The sequence below is a fragment of the Bidens hawaiensis genome, unplaced genomic scaffold, assembly GCF_021521415.1.
Source record: "Bidens hawaiensis isolate Kalapana, Puna unplaced genomic scaffold, B.hawaiensis_p1.1 tig00022286_1, whole genome shotgun sequence".
Lineage (NCBI taxonomy): Eukaryota > Viridiplantae > Streptophyta > Magnoliopsida > Asterales > Asteraceae > Bidens > Bidens hawaiensis.
In genome coordinates, this window is record NW_027493455.1 from 175,642 (window position 1) to 194,060 (window position 18,419).

General features: G+C 34.0%; 1 protein-coding gene across 1 annotated transcript; it reads left to right on the plus strand.

Moving 5' to 3' along the window:
- The first annotated feature begins 6,882 nt into the window (after positions 1-6,882).
- On the plus strand, positions 6,883-9,844 carry LOC143565089 (WAT1-related protein At2g39510-like). The gene is made up of 7 exons (XM_077052174.1): positions 6,883-7,212; positions 7,286-7,348; positions 7,439-7,555; positions 7,666-7,918; positions 8,952-9,113; positions 9,205-9,356; positions 9,445-9,844. Exons 1-7 carry the CDS (start codon positions 7,007-7,009, stop codon positions 9,629-9,631), a joined length of 1,140 nt encoding a protein of 379 aa, XP_076908289.1. The 5' UTR covers positions 6,883-7,006; the 3' UTR covers positions 9,632-9,844.
- Positions 9,845-18,419: the final 8,575 nt, after the last annotated feature.

The window sequence follows — 18,419 nt, forward strand, 5'->3', positions numbered from 1 at the left end:
GCGGGGCTATGGAGGCAGCTTTCGGCGTGGTTCCACCGTGGAGGGGTATAACGTCGGCATTGTTATACCACCACACAAACACAAAGCTTATAGACTATATGACGCAACACTAAATCAATCTTCGGCCAAATTACTTAGCCCTTGTGTTAAAGTTAGATGCTTCCCACGGAGGTTGAGATTAGTGGCGGATTCAGGAAATTTTTTCCAATGGTTCACTGTTTTAAATGCTCTAATTTTATACGACCGGCCATAAAAATTTCCAGGCCGATTAGAAGGTTTGGGTCGGTTCAAAGGTTCAGGTCGGGGTAAGGTTCATTACATAACATAAATACGATAAATTAACAAAAAACAAACATCGTCAGAGAAAGGATAGCATATATAATAAGGAAACGATTGTCTTTTTAAATTAGAAAAAACTTACTTATAGTTGTTCTCTACGAGTATTCATCTCTAAGGTTTTCTTTTAGAAGGATCCTATGGAAGATCATCCAAATTTATTCTTGAGGGTTGTTTACTACTTGAATATGATGATTAAATGTTTGATGGTTCACTTGGGAAGTATCTTTTAATATTCTTAATGCCTACAAATCAAATTTAAACATCACTAAGTTTCTAATTCAATTAACAAGCTTCTACATAATCATTCTTTCTGATTGTAATTTCAACAATAAACAAAAATAATTGAAGTAAAACATCAAAATATATCTTACCGTGAAGACTAAAGTGAAGGAAGGATGAAAATGAGGGCTGAGGGTGTTGCGGCGGGAAGAGAGGCGGTGTGCGGAGGTGGTCCGGTGGACTGTCGGAGTTCCAAGTTCGAATGTTGGATGGTAAGCAGTTAGGGTTTGAGGCTGCTGTTGTGTGATGTTATGTTCTGTGTGTTGTGTGTTTAACGATGTGAGTAAAGAGTAAAATGGAGTAAAAAAACCTTAACTTAGGTAAACCTGATTCAAATAAAAAAGATAAAAAAAAACAAAAAATGACGCTAAAAGCCGGACTCGAACCCGGGTTGGCAAATTTTTAAGGCTGAGTGTTACCACTAGGCCAAAGTTCTATGTTGTATATGGGTTCACTCTCAAAATATATGTGACTTCACTATCATAAATGATACCTATATTCTATATAAATTTCAAAACTTAGTGGGTTCCCTTGAACCCGTACACTACTACCTAGATCCGCCCCTGGTTGAGATATAATTCTGCTGAAACGAGTAGATGCACATGCAAAATAGAACATCCTGTAACATCCTAAAATTTATAATGTTAAATAAAGAAAGTTACGTTTAGTGATTTCGCGTTATTAATTAATTAATATCGAGTAAAGAACAGATCATGGACTTAGATTAATTAAGATGGGTTAAATGAGAATGAGCCTAAGATCTATGGGCTTTAAGGGATATAAATATCCCCTAAACCAACCTAAAACCCTAAACCCTCATTTCATTTCCATCATAATCTCTACACACTCAAAAACACACACACATACCTACACCTATATACGGCCGAGAGCGAGAGTGGGATCCAAGACCAAGTAAACGAGATTCTTGATAGATCCTTCAATACGCAAGATAAATACAAGATCTAGGGTTCGTGACTAAGCCAAACAAACATGAAAAGGTACGTTTTGATCTTAAAGTTTACGTTTTTATAAACGTTTAGCATTGAAACTTAGAACGAGAGTAGATCGGGTATAAACGAAACATAAAGTTGTAAACTTGATGATAAATACGAGTGTAATGAACCCGAAAATGGAAACGGCTCAGTTAATGAACCCTTAACACTAGTATTGAACGTTTTTGAGATTAAAGGTCCAAACTTTACGTGTTTTCGGGTCAAACCATATCCAAAAATGACCATAGGATTGATCGCGAGTTGGTTAAATATCGTATCCAAGAGTTTCACGTCAAACGATGATGATTTTGGGGGATTAAGGTTGAACAGAGGCGTAGCTGGGCAACTTCGCCTGCAAGCGATTTCGCCTGCAAGCTTAATTTCGCTTGCAAGCAAGTTCGCCTAGCTGGTAACTTCGCCTAAGGCCAAGTTCGCCTAGCTGGTAACTTCGCCTAAGGCCAAGTTCGCCTAGCTGATAACTTCGCCTACGGCCAAGTTCGCCTAACTGATAACTTCGCCTAAGGCCAAGTTCGCCTAACTGATAACTTCGCCTAAAGCAAAGTTCGCTTAAGGTTTAACTTCGCCTAAAGTTAAGTTCGCTTAGAAAATAAATTAAAAACCTAATGGAAAATGTGTTAAGACAGTTAATGTAAATAAAATGTGTTAAGTCAGCTCGACCCCAGCCAGGGGCTCTGCCCCTTGGACCCTGCTAGGGGCTGCCGCCCCTAGACCCCACTGCCAGGGGCGCTGCCCCCGGACCCCCGTTCGTTGTGGGTAGTAGTTAAGACTAGAAAGATGATATGAGTAGTGATAGTTAATTGATACGTATACTTGTTACACAGTCAGCCGTGCACAACTGAAAAAAGGGATTACGATTAACGGTGAACGTAACCGTGTTCAGGTGAGTTTCTAGCCCCATTTATGTGTTATGTTTTCGGGGCTGTGTGCATACTCAATATGTTTGTTAATACGCTTATCCTAAGAGATAAGTGTATGCCTTATGTGGATAATGTGAAATGTATGAATGATTGCTTGATGGTACGTGAACGATCTTCGGTTATTGCACGTACTGTCAGGTTGTAACGCTATGTATAAGGTAAGTATGATATGTATGCTTATATGTATGAACGTGATAAAGTTAATAAAAGAAGGAAATGATGGTTGTATGGTTGTATGGTTACGAAAAGGGTACCGAGCCCTAATAATACTCGAGGTATGATGTATGGTTGTATGGTAACGAAGAGGGAATCGAACCCTACTAATATTCGAGAACTAGGGAACCGAACCCTACTAATATTCGAGGAAAGAGGGTACCGAGCCCTAATAATACTCGAGGAAGGAGGGTACCGAGCCCTAATAATACTCGAGGAAGGAGGGTACCGAGCCCTAATAATACTCGAGGAAGGAGGGTACCGAGCCCTAATAATACTCGAGGAATGTAGGGCGTAATGCTCTTTATAACGTAAGATATGAAAGTAAGTTAATACAAAAGAAAGTATGAAAGTATGAAAGTATGAATGAAAGAATATAAGTTTATGTGTATTGTATAATGTATGATTAACTAGAACTCACTCAGCGTAGCTGACTTTTAGGATGCACGCAGGTGAGTAGGATGAGGCAGCTCGCTTGAGGAGACACGTGGCACTGATAAGAGGCTGGCATCGGAAGACTCAAGACGTTTAAGTTTAATGTTTCGTTTATTTTGAAAGACAAAATGATGTTTTAAGACAAGACGTGTTTTGTTATGAAATGTTATATGAAAGCTTTTATATTCCGCGAATGTTTTAATTAACTCTGATATTTAGAACTGCGTTTATGAGTAAATCCAACACGAAAGTAGGGCTACTGGTAACGGGGCCTTACACATCCGGAGCTCGTTACGAGAAGGATATGGGGGGGGGGGTCTTCTCGTAATCACCCTCCGTCGTGAGAATCAGTATATGAAATTGAACGTCTATAGAATACAAGTTATCGCGAAGCACTAGTGAGTGTTCTCGCGGAGAAGTTCCGATCCTTTTACCATTGGAGGTTGAGTGGTATTTATTGCCTGATGGAAGGAGAGAAGGTATGAGTCACCTGCTATGTTAGGAATTCCACAAATCAGAGTGTTTGCACGTGCCCAAGGGAAGTTGGTGAATAAAGTAGTTGACTGATGATGACATTTATACTATGTAGTACTATTGACGATGCGTTATCAGTTTCTTATTGGTTGGACGCCCTTTTCAATGAGATACTTCCCTTTTGCACCATATCTAGGAAGATCTTCGACCCACTCTTTCCTAGATTTCAAGGAATGTTTGTACTGTGGCGGAACATCCATCAGCGCTAATGTTCGTCAGCGCCCTGTACTTTGTACTTGGTGCATGACTGATCCGTGTACTATGTAGGTCTGCTTTGCGGAGGCCTCTGATGCCTCTTAGGTGGGTGTACAACCCAGGGCCGGCCCATATGTAGAAGAAACCCAAACTAGGGCTTTGGGCCTCTAAGTTTTTGAGGCCCCAATTTCTAAAATATATATATACTGTTACTATATATAATAATAATTTGAATCAACAATACATTTTATTAATATTTTTCATTGTTATTTTTTTTAAATGTTGAGACTTTGTTATTTTGTTTTTTTTTTGGATTTTGGGAAATCATTTATAAACGTTTGGACTGGATGTTTGGATTGAAATGATGGCTTCAGTCACGAGGTTTGGATTATATTGTTGCTTTATTAAACGCGGTTTGATTAAAATTATAATTATATTTTATTGTTATATTCATATTTTTAGCATTTTTTATGTTGTGTACGTAAATGTTTTATAATTTCAATAAAAATAGTTTTATAACACTCAACTTATGTTAGAACATCTATATGTTTACGCTTCATAGTTTAAAACATATGACTTAAGTAGATGATGGAGTTTTAACTAATATGTCTTTTTGTTTCATGGTATAACTTAGAACTAATTGGCATAACTTAGAATTATGTTTTAAATTGTTATTTTTCTCTATTTGTCTTTGTATGTTGGGTTGTTTTAATTAAAGTAACAATGTGATACCTTATAATAATACTAATGCTAGATTATCTGACGTTTACAATTCGTTAAAATGTATTTAACACATGTGCACGCGCACACACACGCACACAAACACACACACACACACATATGAAGTTTTATATATTTTCCGTCCGTTTGTAAAACATGATCTAACTTAGTTATACACTATAACTGTTCCCAACATCTCTCCGATTTTCACCATCTTCATTATCGAAATACTAATTTAAATTCACATGACGAGAGAAATTTAACCTTCACATGTTAATTTTATTATGTAATGGATGAACTCGGAATAAAAATATGTTGAAAATGGGTTTGGATGGTATTTTCACCAAGTTCCTAATCCGTTTATAGTTTTATGCAATTGACATTTGATTTTCATATTTATATATCTATATTTGTGGGGGTCGGTGGTGCATTGAAGTTATACATCATGCAATGTTGTAAAATTCTCGAGTAGGTGGCCGAGTACTCCCCGCCTAGATCGAGCACTCCCCGCCTCGGCCAAGTACTCCTTAAGTATTTTCCGAGTAATCCCCGACTACTCTCGAGTACTCGCAACTCCCTAGTCGACTGCCTAGGACCGCCTAACGACTTTTACTTGACATCATGGAGTGAGAATTGTACCGTGTCCTTATTGGACCCTTAAATCCACTATCTGCTTCACCTTGCTTAAGACAGAATGACGGCAACGAGGCTCCAGTTTCATCACCACTGACGCTAGAGAGCCGGTTGTCGCTCCACCGCACCGTTGCCATCATCGCCTATCGTTGCCGGGTTAGAATTTGAAACCCCAGGTGTCGGTGACGTGATGGTAGTTGTCGCTTCATCACTTGCCTTTCATGATTCTTTTTATTGTAATACATTTCTTGGTTGATTTGCTAAACTGTAGCAGAGGTACACTCAACTTTTTGAAGAAAGATAATGTTGAGATCTAGCCAGACCTAGACTTGGCGATGACCCACAAGTATGGGCGCCACAGACCGGAGGTACGACCACCTCTTCGGCTTTGAGACCACTCACGATCACCAGTATGCTATTATCTCGATAGTTGAAACTAACGCTCCACGTCCTTCCACACAGGTACGCTTTATATAATGCAACTACTTTTTCTATTTGTCAGTGAACTACTAATAGTTAACTTATTGTTTGGTGTTCGTAGATTAGCGCCTCACAAAAACAAATGATAGAGTTGCATAAAGTTAGTAGGAGAGGGAGCAAGCAAGGATTAGGAGACGTACACAAGCATTTTGAATAATGTTACTTTTTTAGTTATATATTTATATTATTTAATAAATTATAATGATATATTTTTAAAAATTTGTCGGAATATTTTTTTAAGACCCTTAACACAAAAGAATATCGTTTTCATTTAATCACAATCATTATATAAAGACAATACCTTTTTTAACATCTAAGATAATCGTTTTTTTTTTACCTTTTTATCTCTAAAACAAAACATTAAAACAATATTGTTTTTTTCTAATCATAACATGAACAAACCACATGTTTTATATAAAAAAAAAGATTGAATGATGTTTGTAACAGCCATACTCAATGCTTTTATAATAAATAGCAAATCACCGTTTATCTTTTTATTAGTAAAAATATGGAAGTTGAACTCGAGCAATTTTAAGAGTTGACAAATGTGTATATTCAGACTTCATAGAACTAACAAATGTTACGACCGACCCCAACCCAAGAATACTTAAAACAGTTTAAGTTTTTGAGTGAAATGGATTTTGTTTTGTTTACAATAATTTTTTTATTGAATTTGTAATTATAAGCAATCGAAATACAATTTAATAGTATAAATTATCATACATTGTTAATACAAAGTCATTACAAATAAATAATTTGATTGGTTGATTAACTAACATTACCGCTTAGTTGATTATATAACATTTTTGTGTGCTCATGAAACTAGAACACAATTTTAAAATGAAACGTATTGTACAACTTAACAGAACCACATATGTTTAATTTATGCCGCTTAAGATAGATCAAAATTGTTTATGCAAGTACATTGATGAAAAGAATATAAAAGAAATGTGGTTTATTTCGTAACACCAAAGCAAAATAAAAGATAAAAGAGTTAGTGGATTACACATGCAAAACATTCACGTACCTAAACTTTATAAGACATGGTTTTTGTTTCTAACACCATTAATGGAGGCCATACCAAAATGTCAATTTAGTCCTTTGTTTCCGAACCTTATATATATAAATCCCATAACACCTCTTCAAACATTCCCATCAATAATCTCTCCAAACACTCATTTTGGGAGATTGGAGGGTGTTTTTTTAGAGAGAAAAATATCAAACAAAAAATCAAAGGAAGCCGGCACGATGGAGATGCCGACGGGTTGGTTTTGGTGTTTCAGTAAGCGAGGAAGGCCATATGTCGGGGTTCTTTTTCTACAACTTGGATACGCGATTAACAACTTATTAGTAAAGTCTGCTTTAGACATGGGGTTAAATCCATACACATTCTCTGTTTATCGAAATATTGCCGCAGCCCTTGCTTTTGGCCCTTTTGCCCTATATTTTGAAAGGTATAAATATTTTTTTTTATTTATATGTATGAATTTATGTAATATAACAATTAATATTAGCTTTATGCCACAGGAAAATACGCACCCAAATGACATTTTCTGTGTTTTGGAAGATAATGTTGTTGGCTCTAATAGAGTACGTAACAAAGTTCACTAACACATTTGACTTGATGAAAAAGTCAACATGTGTATAATATGTTATTTCTAATGCAATTTTTAAAATCAGGCCGGTTATGGACCAAATACTATACTACACTGGGATGAAGTACACGACCGCAACCTTTGCAATCGCAATGTGCAATGTTCTACCTGCGTTAACTTTTGTCATGGCTTGGATCTTTAGGTAATATTTGACTTTCTTATTTCATATATAGCTAGAATGAGATTTTAATGGGTATGTTTGTTTGTTTATTTACAGTTTAACTGTAATCTGAGAGTGTTTTTATGTTGTAGGCTTGAGAAGGTCCACGTTAAAAAATTGCATAGTCAAGGGAAGATCTTGGGAACTGTTGTGACCGTAGGCGGAGCCATGGTTATGACCCTAGTTAATGGACCACCAGTTCCATTGCCATGGACTACGAAGGGCTTTGAGGGGCACCATGCTCCAGCCCCCACCCCGGACACGCTTTCTCAAGACCAACATATCAAGGGTGCTATCATGATCACTGCTGGTTGCTTTTGTTGGGCTAGCTTTTACATTCTTCAGGTAGATCGATCACTACTTTATAAAAATATTGCTTAAGTTCATTTTCCATTACTTTTGTTGTATGCTTTACACGCTATTTAATAGTTTTGTCACATCATGAAAAATGGTCCTATAGAGGGTAAAAATAGTTATATTACACGAAAAGAAATCGATAGATGTCTCTGATGACGTATCTTTACCAACTAGATTTGTCATTTAATTTGATATAACTCTAAACATAATTGTTAAATGTTTCTTATCTTATATGCCTTTAATAGCTAGGAAACACCATTTTTGTGACGATATCTAATACATTGAGTACACAGAATTCTAATGATAAGAGTGGTAATCACTAACGAAATACAATTAAGTAAAAACAAAAATAAATAAATTGGAAAAAGGAAAATTAAACAACCGTAGGTAATCAATCATCCACTAAAATATCCGTAGGTTAAAAAAAATCACCAATTAAATAAAAAAAATAAAAGGAAAAAAGGTTTCAGTCGCTATGCAACTGGTTTTTCGAAACCTTTTGATTTCATATTTTAAAACTTTTTATTTGCGACTGTTTTGACAACCGACTTATTGTTATTTATTTTTCAGTTTTATTTGAAAAATTATTGCGATCAACCTATTTATTATTTTATTTTATACCCTGTTATAATATTTAGTGGCTGATTTAGCGACAGTTTGTTTTCGGTCGCTAACTAAATGTCGAAATACATATTAGCGACATAGTCAGTGCGACGGAATACTCTAGGGTGAAGGTTATGATGGACCCGGGGTGTCCCAGTCACCCTCGTTTTTTCATTCAGCAGCATAAATTTTCGCAATTTCGTCTGAAAATTTTATATGCATCAACTCCAGACGCCACTAAAATATTTTTCCGCGATTTCAGCCACCCCTTTGATTAAGCCCAAGATTCGCCACTAGGAATATTCTAGTAGCGATTTTGTAGTAAATGACAACTTTTGACGCTTTCGACGATTGTGAATACCCTATTCTATAGTAGCGTGTTAAGAGCGAATAAAATTGCTTTTTACTTAATTTTCAGGCAATGACTCTCAAGGAGTACCCGGCTCAGTTATCCCTCACAACCCTTATATGTGCCATGGGTGCTCTACAAGGAACCATTGTTACTTTGATCATCGAGAAGGCGAAATCTGGCATCTGGTCCATGCAAACTGAGACCGAAATCGCGGCTACACTTTATAGCGTAAGAAACCTTTCACATTTGCTCTTCTAACTTTATCACTTTCCTCTAAATTTTATTTAGCTAAACCAACTTTAAAACATCTCATGGACAGGGAATCGTGCGATCCGGTGCTAGCTACTATGTTTCGGGGCTAGTCATGAAGGAAAAAGGACCCTTTTTCGTGACCGCCTTCAACCCGTTGGGGATGGTGATTGTTGCCATCGTGAGCTCGATCGAACTGAAGGAACAATTAGTGTTAGGAAGGTATAACTATCTCGTACATTATAAACATATATAATTAACATATTGATTTTCCTTCAATTAAATTGTTGATTCTCTCTTATTATTTCAGAGTTGTGGGAGCATTCATCATTGTTGTGGGTTTATACCTAATCATATGGGGCAAGACTAAGGACTCGAGTTTATCGAGATCGGATTCCAGTGAAGTAGAGATTTGTGATCAAGAAACATGCAATGAGAAAGATCAGGATGATACAAAGGCTTCAAAGGAAGATCATAGAGGTGAAGCAGTTGTTTGATTCTTTGATTTATCAACATAATAAATGAAATTTAGTTCTTCAATATATATTTTGAGGGCTTCTAGCTAATTCATAAGATTGGTGAAGATTGATGACTAACTTTGTTAATGCTGATGGGGATCTAATCTAATAGAGTATCTGTTGTTTTCCTAAGATCTGTATAATCACGTGACGGATGGGATGTGGGTAACTATATATACGTTATACTTGGTATCAAATGCTCATCCCTAAACTAACCCTAAACTAAGGAGTTTAAAATCACAAATCTCGTAAACTTTTATGTTTGATGAGTTAAAGTGATTGTATGTTAGTTGGAACATATTTAAAAGTTTAATAATTTCTAAAACTTTTTAATAATCTGTTTACACTACAAACTCTAGAAATTCGTTGTTTTTAATAATCTTCAAATACTGTTGAAGCATGCCAATTTCTTAATACGATCGAAGAAATTGCTTTTATAATTATAATAAATAATATATTGGCTAGCAACCTAGATTAATGTATATTTATAATACAAACTCTAGAAACTCCTAAGTTAATACTTAACAAACATATATTGCTTTTATAACCTTTTTCAAGTAAAGTATGACAGTGTATCAAAGAAAGAAAATAGTTACAAAACTTTACATATCGTCTCACTAGTCGTATTATTTATTTCTCGTTAATGACTTAATCTTTGGGCTTTGTTGTGGGCCAGCAATAGTCAGACCCAGTTCATTTAAGTGCAAATTCAAACATAACTAACAACTAGGTATATGATTTATTTTTTAGAGGTAAAATGTCTGCGGATCACATCTACAGATATCTGTAGCAGAAGAGGTGGATAAAACCTCTGCCGTCTATAAAAAAAAACTGTTTGTTTTTAACATCTGCAAACTGCTAAAATAAACAGAAATTTAACTAAGCCGATTTTTTCAAGAAACCAATACTCCAGTGTTACAAAACCAAATAATTTCTAGAAACTCCAATGCAAATAATATACAAAACAGGTTTCAAGTATACAAAAGAAGTTTCAAAGTACAACAATTATATATATGTTTAAAAGTAACAGTAATATATGATAACTTCCCGAACCGACGTCTTCACTATTACAACCCGAACCGATGTCTTCATACTTGCAACCCGAACCAACGTCTTCATACTTGCAGCCCGAACCGACGTCTTCATACTCGCAACCCGAACTGACGTCTTCATACTTTCAACCCAAACTGACGTCTTCATTTTTGCAACTGAATCGACGTCTTCATTCTTGCAACCTGAGCTTTACTAACCGCCTAACAAACATAATATTACATTAATATTACAAACTAACAAACAATAACCATGTTAATGTATATGAACAAAACAAACTCAAAATATTCAATATCTACAACTCTTCATTAGACCAAAAACATTCAAAAACATTTCTATTTAAACACATATATAAATCAATTCCAAGTAACAAGCAACAAGATCTTTATTAGACCTAAACTTTCTACAAATGTTTTTCAACTAAAAACTAATAGCAATTGAACAATTATGCAAAATTATAATTAAACTAAAATCTAGTAAGAGTTCAACAAATCAATACTTACAAACATTTTTCAACTAAAAACCTAATAAGAACCTAATTGAACAAATCAGTTAACAAGAATTCAATTAACAAAAACCTAATAACATAATTAAACAAATCAATTAACAAAAACCTAAAAAAACTAATCAATTAACAACTCAATTGAACAATCAATTAACAAGAATTCAATTAACAAAAACCTAATAACCTAATTGAACAAATCAATTAACAAAAACCTAAAAAATCTAACCAATTAATAATTCAACTGCAATCAATTATATAGAATTCAATTAACAAAAACATAATAACCTAATTGAACAAATCAATTAACGAACACCTAAAAAAACTAATCAATTAACAACTCAATTGAACAATCAATTAACACAATTAAATAACAATTAGTGCAACTGGGAGGTCGACGAAGCAGACGACGGGTGCGCGGTGTCGACCTTAGTGTAACACCTCGTCTTAAGCGGAAACGCCTGAGTGTGACGTACAGATTTCTCAAAACACATGTAACACTATTAAGTGAAAGTATTATCATTAACTTACTTCGACATCAACTACACAAGTTTGAAAACAAAGAAATACAAGAAAAATAAACACAACTAAATAGTTTGTCCATTTTTTTAAATAACCTAAGTCTAGTGTTTTCATCGAGCTTCATCCTTTAATAATAGTACCTGTAGCATGTATATAAAATAAAGTCAACTAACAAGTAGTTGGTGAGAATCACACAAGTTTGATATATGCATAAAGAAAATCATACAATTCTATGAACATGTGTAAAACGCAAGCAAGGCCCTTTCTAGTTGGTAACTACAAGCATACTCAGATAAACGCACGCAAGGTCCTTTCTAGTTAGTAACAACCAACGTCTTAGGTAATAAGGCCCTTTTCCACTCTTAACAACATGGTCCGGAGTGCAAAGGCAATGTATGATCATACTTATCGAAACCACCACTTGAAATTGAATTAACGCAAGTAAGTAAGTAAACACACACGTCCATAATACAAACTGTAGGTGAATAAAGAATAACTAAGTAATTGCTTGAATAGGATATACATGCTATCCCCAAAATTTAAAAGCGTTTAAAAAGAGGTGTGAAAAACTCACTTTGAAATTGAAGATAAACATGCAATAAAAGCCGAAAGAATGATAACGAATCTGAAGCAATTGAACTTCACGAACTATAATAAAAACAAAGCAAAATCTAACTAACGGGATTGTAAAAGTTAAATATTTTTGTTTAAGCATTTTAAGCTAACGAGCTATTTTAATATTATTTTAAGTCTTAACGGAACTGGTTGTTTCCAAAGCCACGATGGGCCGGGTCATAAAATACCCGAGGGGATAACTAAGTAACTTAAATGTTTTGTGTCAGCGTGTTCACCAGCATGTGTTGCTGACGTATTTTATAACTATTTTACAGGTAATGGAGAATAGGTGTTTGGAGAAGAAGGGTAGCCTTTAGACGATCTGATAGCTCAATGGATGTTTTATAAATAAAATAATGTGAAACATGGTTTTGTAATCCAAACACTTATGTACAAATTAACGGGTGTTTTAAAATCCCGTCTTTTAAATATAATAATATTTTATTAAAGTCATCCACTTTACAACCTTAAACGCTGGTATATTTACAAAACAGGTACCAACGTTGGGTCACACGCCCAGGCCCTGAGCCGGGGTGTGACATTAAGTTATATTTTACAAAATGCGGTTAATAAAGTATGCATAAAATAAATAAGTTTTACATGAAACGGGGTCTTTGATGTTTAGTTTTACTCAACCTTTGTTAAATTTTTACATAGGGGAGTTGGTATAGTGCTAGCGTGCATGATCACGCTAATGTAAGTATCAAGATCCAACTTTAAAGATTTGTTCGTTTTAGTCAGTTTAGGACTTGATAAAGCACCAAATCCTTATCCAACTTACCAAACTACTTAAAATATATGAATCACTTTAATAAAATAAGTAGCATAAACAAGTTTGAGAATTTGTATTAATTAAAGTCTCTCTGATCGGTCGTCGTCGGACCGGTCAAAGATAGAGAAAATGTGTGTCCTAGATACCTTAAACTAGTTAGGGTAAGAAGGGTGGAACTACGAAGAGTTTGTGGTCGGTGATCTAAATTTATTTGAATAATATTTATGAAGCTTTGTGCAAAGTCGTATAGACCAAATATGGTTTAGATTGCGAATTATGAACCAACAAGTTGATCCAATTGATTTATAAATATAAACTGAAATTATTGTAAATGTGAAAACGAGTGTCAAATAGTAACCAAGTAATTTTAGTTGATTGAGGTAAACAAGAATTGGGAAAAAAATTACCACCTAGGGCTTCGAGTTATGTAGCAAATTGTATTTTAATTCGGTTTGTTAATTGGAAATTACATAGAAATAATTTGGTAAATAAGTGTAACAAAGGATAATTGCAAAACAAAGGATCCCAGCTGTTTTAACCTTTCGGTGTAAAACCGGGCAAGGAACACGCACTAGGAATTTTTCTTAGTAAAAATCAAGTTATATAATATGAAATCCATAAACCAATTGCTAGTATATGATTATGTAAACACCAAAAACGGACAATTGACAATAGATTCAACAATAATAACCTTGTTCTTCAAACACAAAAATACCATATAAACCCTAATTGTTCAACAAAGATGATGAAGCATATAAAGTTAAAATCCAACAAACACAAATCAAAATTTTAATATGCAAACAGACCTTAGACCCGGGTTGATCAATAGAAAGTTTAGCCTAGTATGTTAACCATAGTTCTTACAATTAATTAAGATGATATTTTGATTGTTGATGAAGAACTTTGATATAGAAGGCTTTCTTGATTCTCCTCTTGATTCTTGATAGAGAAGATGATGATGGAAGATTGACGAGAAGATGAAGAAAATCGGGCTCTAATAATCCCCCAAATCATGTAGTCAAATATTGCCAATAGTATATTAATCCTCATTAAAACTTGGTCAAAAATTGATATTCACGTTTTTGAATCTGCAGGGACCGTAGGGTACGGCTGATCAGCCGTAGGGTATGGTCCTGGGCGTAGCTTACGGTCATGTCCATCTGTTTTGGCCCAGCATACGACCCGAAATCTATTTTTGTGATATGTGAGCCGTAAGGTACACCCAAGTGAATGTAGGGTATGGTTGGGACCAACTTTACTTCATTTTCTCGGTTCATAAACGTGCTTAAATCCTGTCCTTTGTGCATTACATCCACAACACCTATAAACCACAAAAACATATCAAAGTACCCATATTCGTTATGGAACAAGATTAAACCATGCACTTTTGACTATTTAATCGTGTAATATTAACCAACCCATCACTCTCACTCGGTTTTAAGCGAGTGTAAGTCGGCACCGTCTTAGTATAATACCAAGTTTGGTTCTGACATACCATAATCTTAGAAATGTAAATAATTTAAAGTGAAACATAAGTTAAAATTGTTTGAACGATGACTAGCTCGTTAAGCCGAATAGTTCGACTCGATTTTTACCCAAACCTTGGTTTAAGCCAAGATTTGTTCCAACACTTCCAAAATCTTAAGTAATATGAGAAGTATAAAGTTAAACATAACTACAAAAATAGGTTGAACTTTTGGTAGTTTGAACATTGATTACCTTGTTAAAAAAATGTTCAGCTTTACTCAGTTTTTACCCGAAACTTGGGTTCAAGCCATGATTTGTTCTGCACTCCGTAACAACTATATAATAACTAAAATATAAAGAAAAACTTAGATTTAAAGTGTTTGATGCAACATGATTGATTAAAAGTTAATTAAAGTGCTTAAACAAGTGTTTGGTTTGGTTTGGTTCGGTTCTTGACTCAATATGAAACCGGATGGTTACCACATGGCCCACACCATAGAACTAGAATATAAAGGAAAACTCATATCTACAATGTTTCGTGCAACATGGTTGCTTAAAAGTTAACTAAAGTGTTTAAACAAGTGTTCGGTTTTGGTTCGGCCCTTGACTCGGTATGAGAACGAGTATGGTTACTACATATCCAAAACCATAGAACTAAAATAAAGTAAAAATTCCATATCTAAACTCAAACAAGAAAGTTAAGCAAGTAAACTTCCCGAAAACGACCCAAGCGGGCTTAAAATGCATAAATATGTGTTTGAATACCCACAAGCCTTAAATAAAGGTGAAAACGGTTTTCTTAATATAAAATAACTTAGAATAATTGAAAATATCAAAAACATATACCCGAATTAAACGGATTGAGATGCAAGATTTGGTTTCTTTGACTTTTAAAGTCAAACATAAGCAAAACTAGCTAGAACAACTTGGCAAGTTCAAATAGTTTGGGAGGAAGAGGGGAAGATGAGCAGGGGAAAATGGCTAAGAATAGGGGTATTTATAGGGAAATATCAGGTTTTGAAGGATGGGATAAAACCTTTGTCTGGTAGATAAATCGGTACACTTTGATGCTTTATTTAAAAATGAGTTTTGAATTAAATAAATTACGACCAAACATAAAAACATGTTGGGAGGGTTCTAGAATAATTATGGATTGAGTCTTGGTTGGTTTGGATGGTTACAACACGGGTTCGGGCCTTAAACGAGCTTAAACGAATCAAAAACGTTAAAAAATGATTTTGCTTAAACGAACTGTGGGCCACGCCACGCAGCGGGCTGAGGCCAGCCCTACGCGCCAGGTGAGGTGGGGGTTCTCGGCAAAACTTTGCTTCTTTTTTTTTGGAAATTTTAGTCCCTATAGTTCGTTTTAGGTCGTTTTGAGCGCAAAATAAGCCTTTTAAACAACATTAAAGACTTTGGAACAAAACGACAAGTATGAAACATGATTACAACATAAAATTCATTAACTTATAATATCCGAAGATCCATAAAAAAAATGGGTCGGGTTTACGATACGAAAAGAAATACAAATCGAACCGAAAATGACAAGTGTCACGAGTTTACTAATCGATCAGTAGGGAAAAGTTGAAATGCAAAGGGAGACAAAAATGAAAAGTGTGAGAAGGATTTGTGGCCACACAAAAAACTCGTCAAAATAAATTGAAAAAAAAAATAAAAAATCTTAACTCAAAATATAAATAAAAAACGAAAAAATTAAAAAAGCCAAAATGTCTCACCCGTCATTCACGTTACAAAAAAAAAAGCCGAAAAGACACCTCGAGAAAAAAGACACAATGTAAAAAATGAACAAACAAAACAATAATAAATAAAAAAAGACACAATATGTAGCAAAATATTACGCAATGTCGAACAAAATATAATACAATATCAAGAAAGAAATACACAATGTCAAAGAAAAAAAACACAATTATTATAAAAATAAACATAAAAACACAATGATAAATAAAAAGACATAATGATTTTTTTTACCCAGCATTGTATCTTTTTTGAGTTTTTTTTTTTTACTTTTTTTTTGTGAACGGGGAAGACGGTGAAAACAGTTTTGTGTTTTCATATTTTTCTTTTTTTATTAAATTTTGAGTTCTGATTTTTTTATTAATTTTTCTTCTTTTAGGGTCTTTTATTTTTACTATAAATTTTTCTTACTAGTCTCATTTTTTTTCTTTATTTGTAGAATAACTTGACCCTACGACCGGTACTCCTCAAATAGGAAAGCTTAGGCACCATAACAAAAATTTCTCATTTTAAAACCTAAGCCACCATAATATTTTAGTTATATTTTACTTGGACTATTATTTTATAATGTAAGGGGAATTTTCATTTTTATTATTATTTATTTAGAACGACGACTTTCTTTGTATGTTTAAAAGTTACAAAAAATGTTTAAAAAAAATCAAAATAAATCACGAAACAATTTTGTTTTCGATGTTTTGTATTAAATGTAACAACATATATATATATATATATATATATATATATATATATTACATACGTTAAAAATTTGATGTTACATAGGATTTTCATATGTTTTCGTAACTCAAATGAGTTTTCATTCTATATATGCCCTTGTAATAAGTTGATGTCATGGCTAGCTATCCTCTAGAGGATTTAGATGTCCCAAGTTCTAAGATGGTCCTTGAATGTCTAGACTTAAACCAAAGGAAAATTTCGAGAACGTCCATGAAGAAAGTTTCGATTTTTGTCCCCATTATATAGCATATTCCCAAAATGACCATTATAATTTGCTCGGACCGACTTGATTCTTAGATTCAGCGAGATTTCACAAATTAATCGGGACGAGTATTTTAGGAGTTGAAAATTTGTCGGGACGGTCACTTTATAAAACAATTTTTAAGGGACAAGTTTTTCTAACAATTTTGTCAGGGTGAGTAAATTGTCAATAGGTTTGTTTTTTAAATATTATATTATTATAATTAATTGTACTTATAATTAGTTTTTCTTTTATGCATTTTAAAAGATAAAGTTTTATAAAACTTTGAATACACCGTTAAGACGTGCTTTATTTTATCTACCTCCTGATATAAATTTTATTCAAATTGAGCGGGTAAACTTTATATCGAATTGTTTTTTACCCGCTTGGTTTTGAAAAAAATATATGTTGGGACGTAGATAAAAAAGCATGTCCTAACAATATATTCATAAATTTGAATAAAATTTATATCGGGAGGTAGATAAAATAAAGCACGTCTCAACGGTATATTCAGAGTTTTATAAACTTTATCTTTTAAAATGCATAAAAGAAAACTAATTATGAGTAAATTAATTATAATAATATAATACTAAAAAAACAAACATTTTGGCAATTTACTCGCCCCAGCAAAATTGTTCTTCAACTCCTAAAATACTCGTAACATCTAATTAGCGGCACACATATGGTTGTGAATGGCCCGGTAATTTACTCCCAATATTTGTTTTTCTACTCGATCCATCGTTTAGAAATGGACATTTGGGGTATTAATTGAAACGGAGAGACAAAGTTGGAATCTCCCTCCTTCAAATGGTTACTCCGAGAATTTTCCCCTTAATAATGTGTCATAAATAATTGATAAGCTATTTGCATAAATGTGTGGTAAATAAAAGTAGGTTGACCCCATAAGGTGATGGGTCTAGTAAACAAATGGAAAAGGTGCACAATATAAGGAGTGTAACGCATCTACTATGACCAGATTTACTATGATTATGACCAGACTTACTATGATGCGTCGCTCATTGAGTTAATATATAGTACAACATTTATCCTTTCAACATTAACCACTGTTATATAAGCAGTTTGGACGAGTTTATATACACAAGTGTAA

Excerpts from the sequence above, each read along its gene's own strand:
- LOC143565089 (XM_077052174.1), top strand. The coding sequence starts at position 7,007 with ATGGAGATGCCGACGGGTTGGTTTTGGTGTTTCAGTAAGCGAGGAAGG. Across the intron at positions 7,556-7,665 it reads GTCATGGCTTGGATCTTTAG|GCTTGAGAAGGTCCACGTTA; the intron begins GTAATATTTGAC and ends TTTATGTTGTAG. Across the intron at positions 7,919-8,951 it reads CTAGCTTTTACATTCTTCAG|GCAATGACTCTCAAGGAGTA; the intron begins GTAGATCGATCA and ends CTTAATTTTCAG.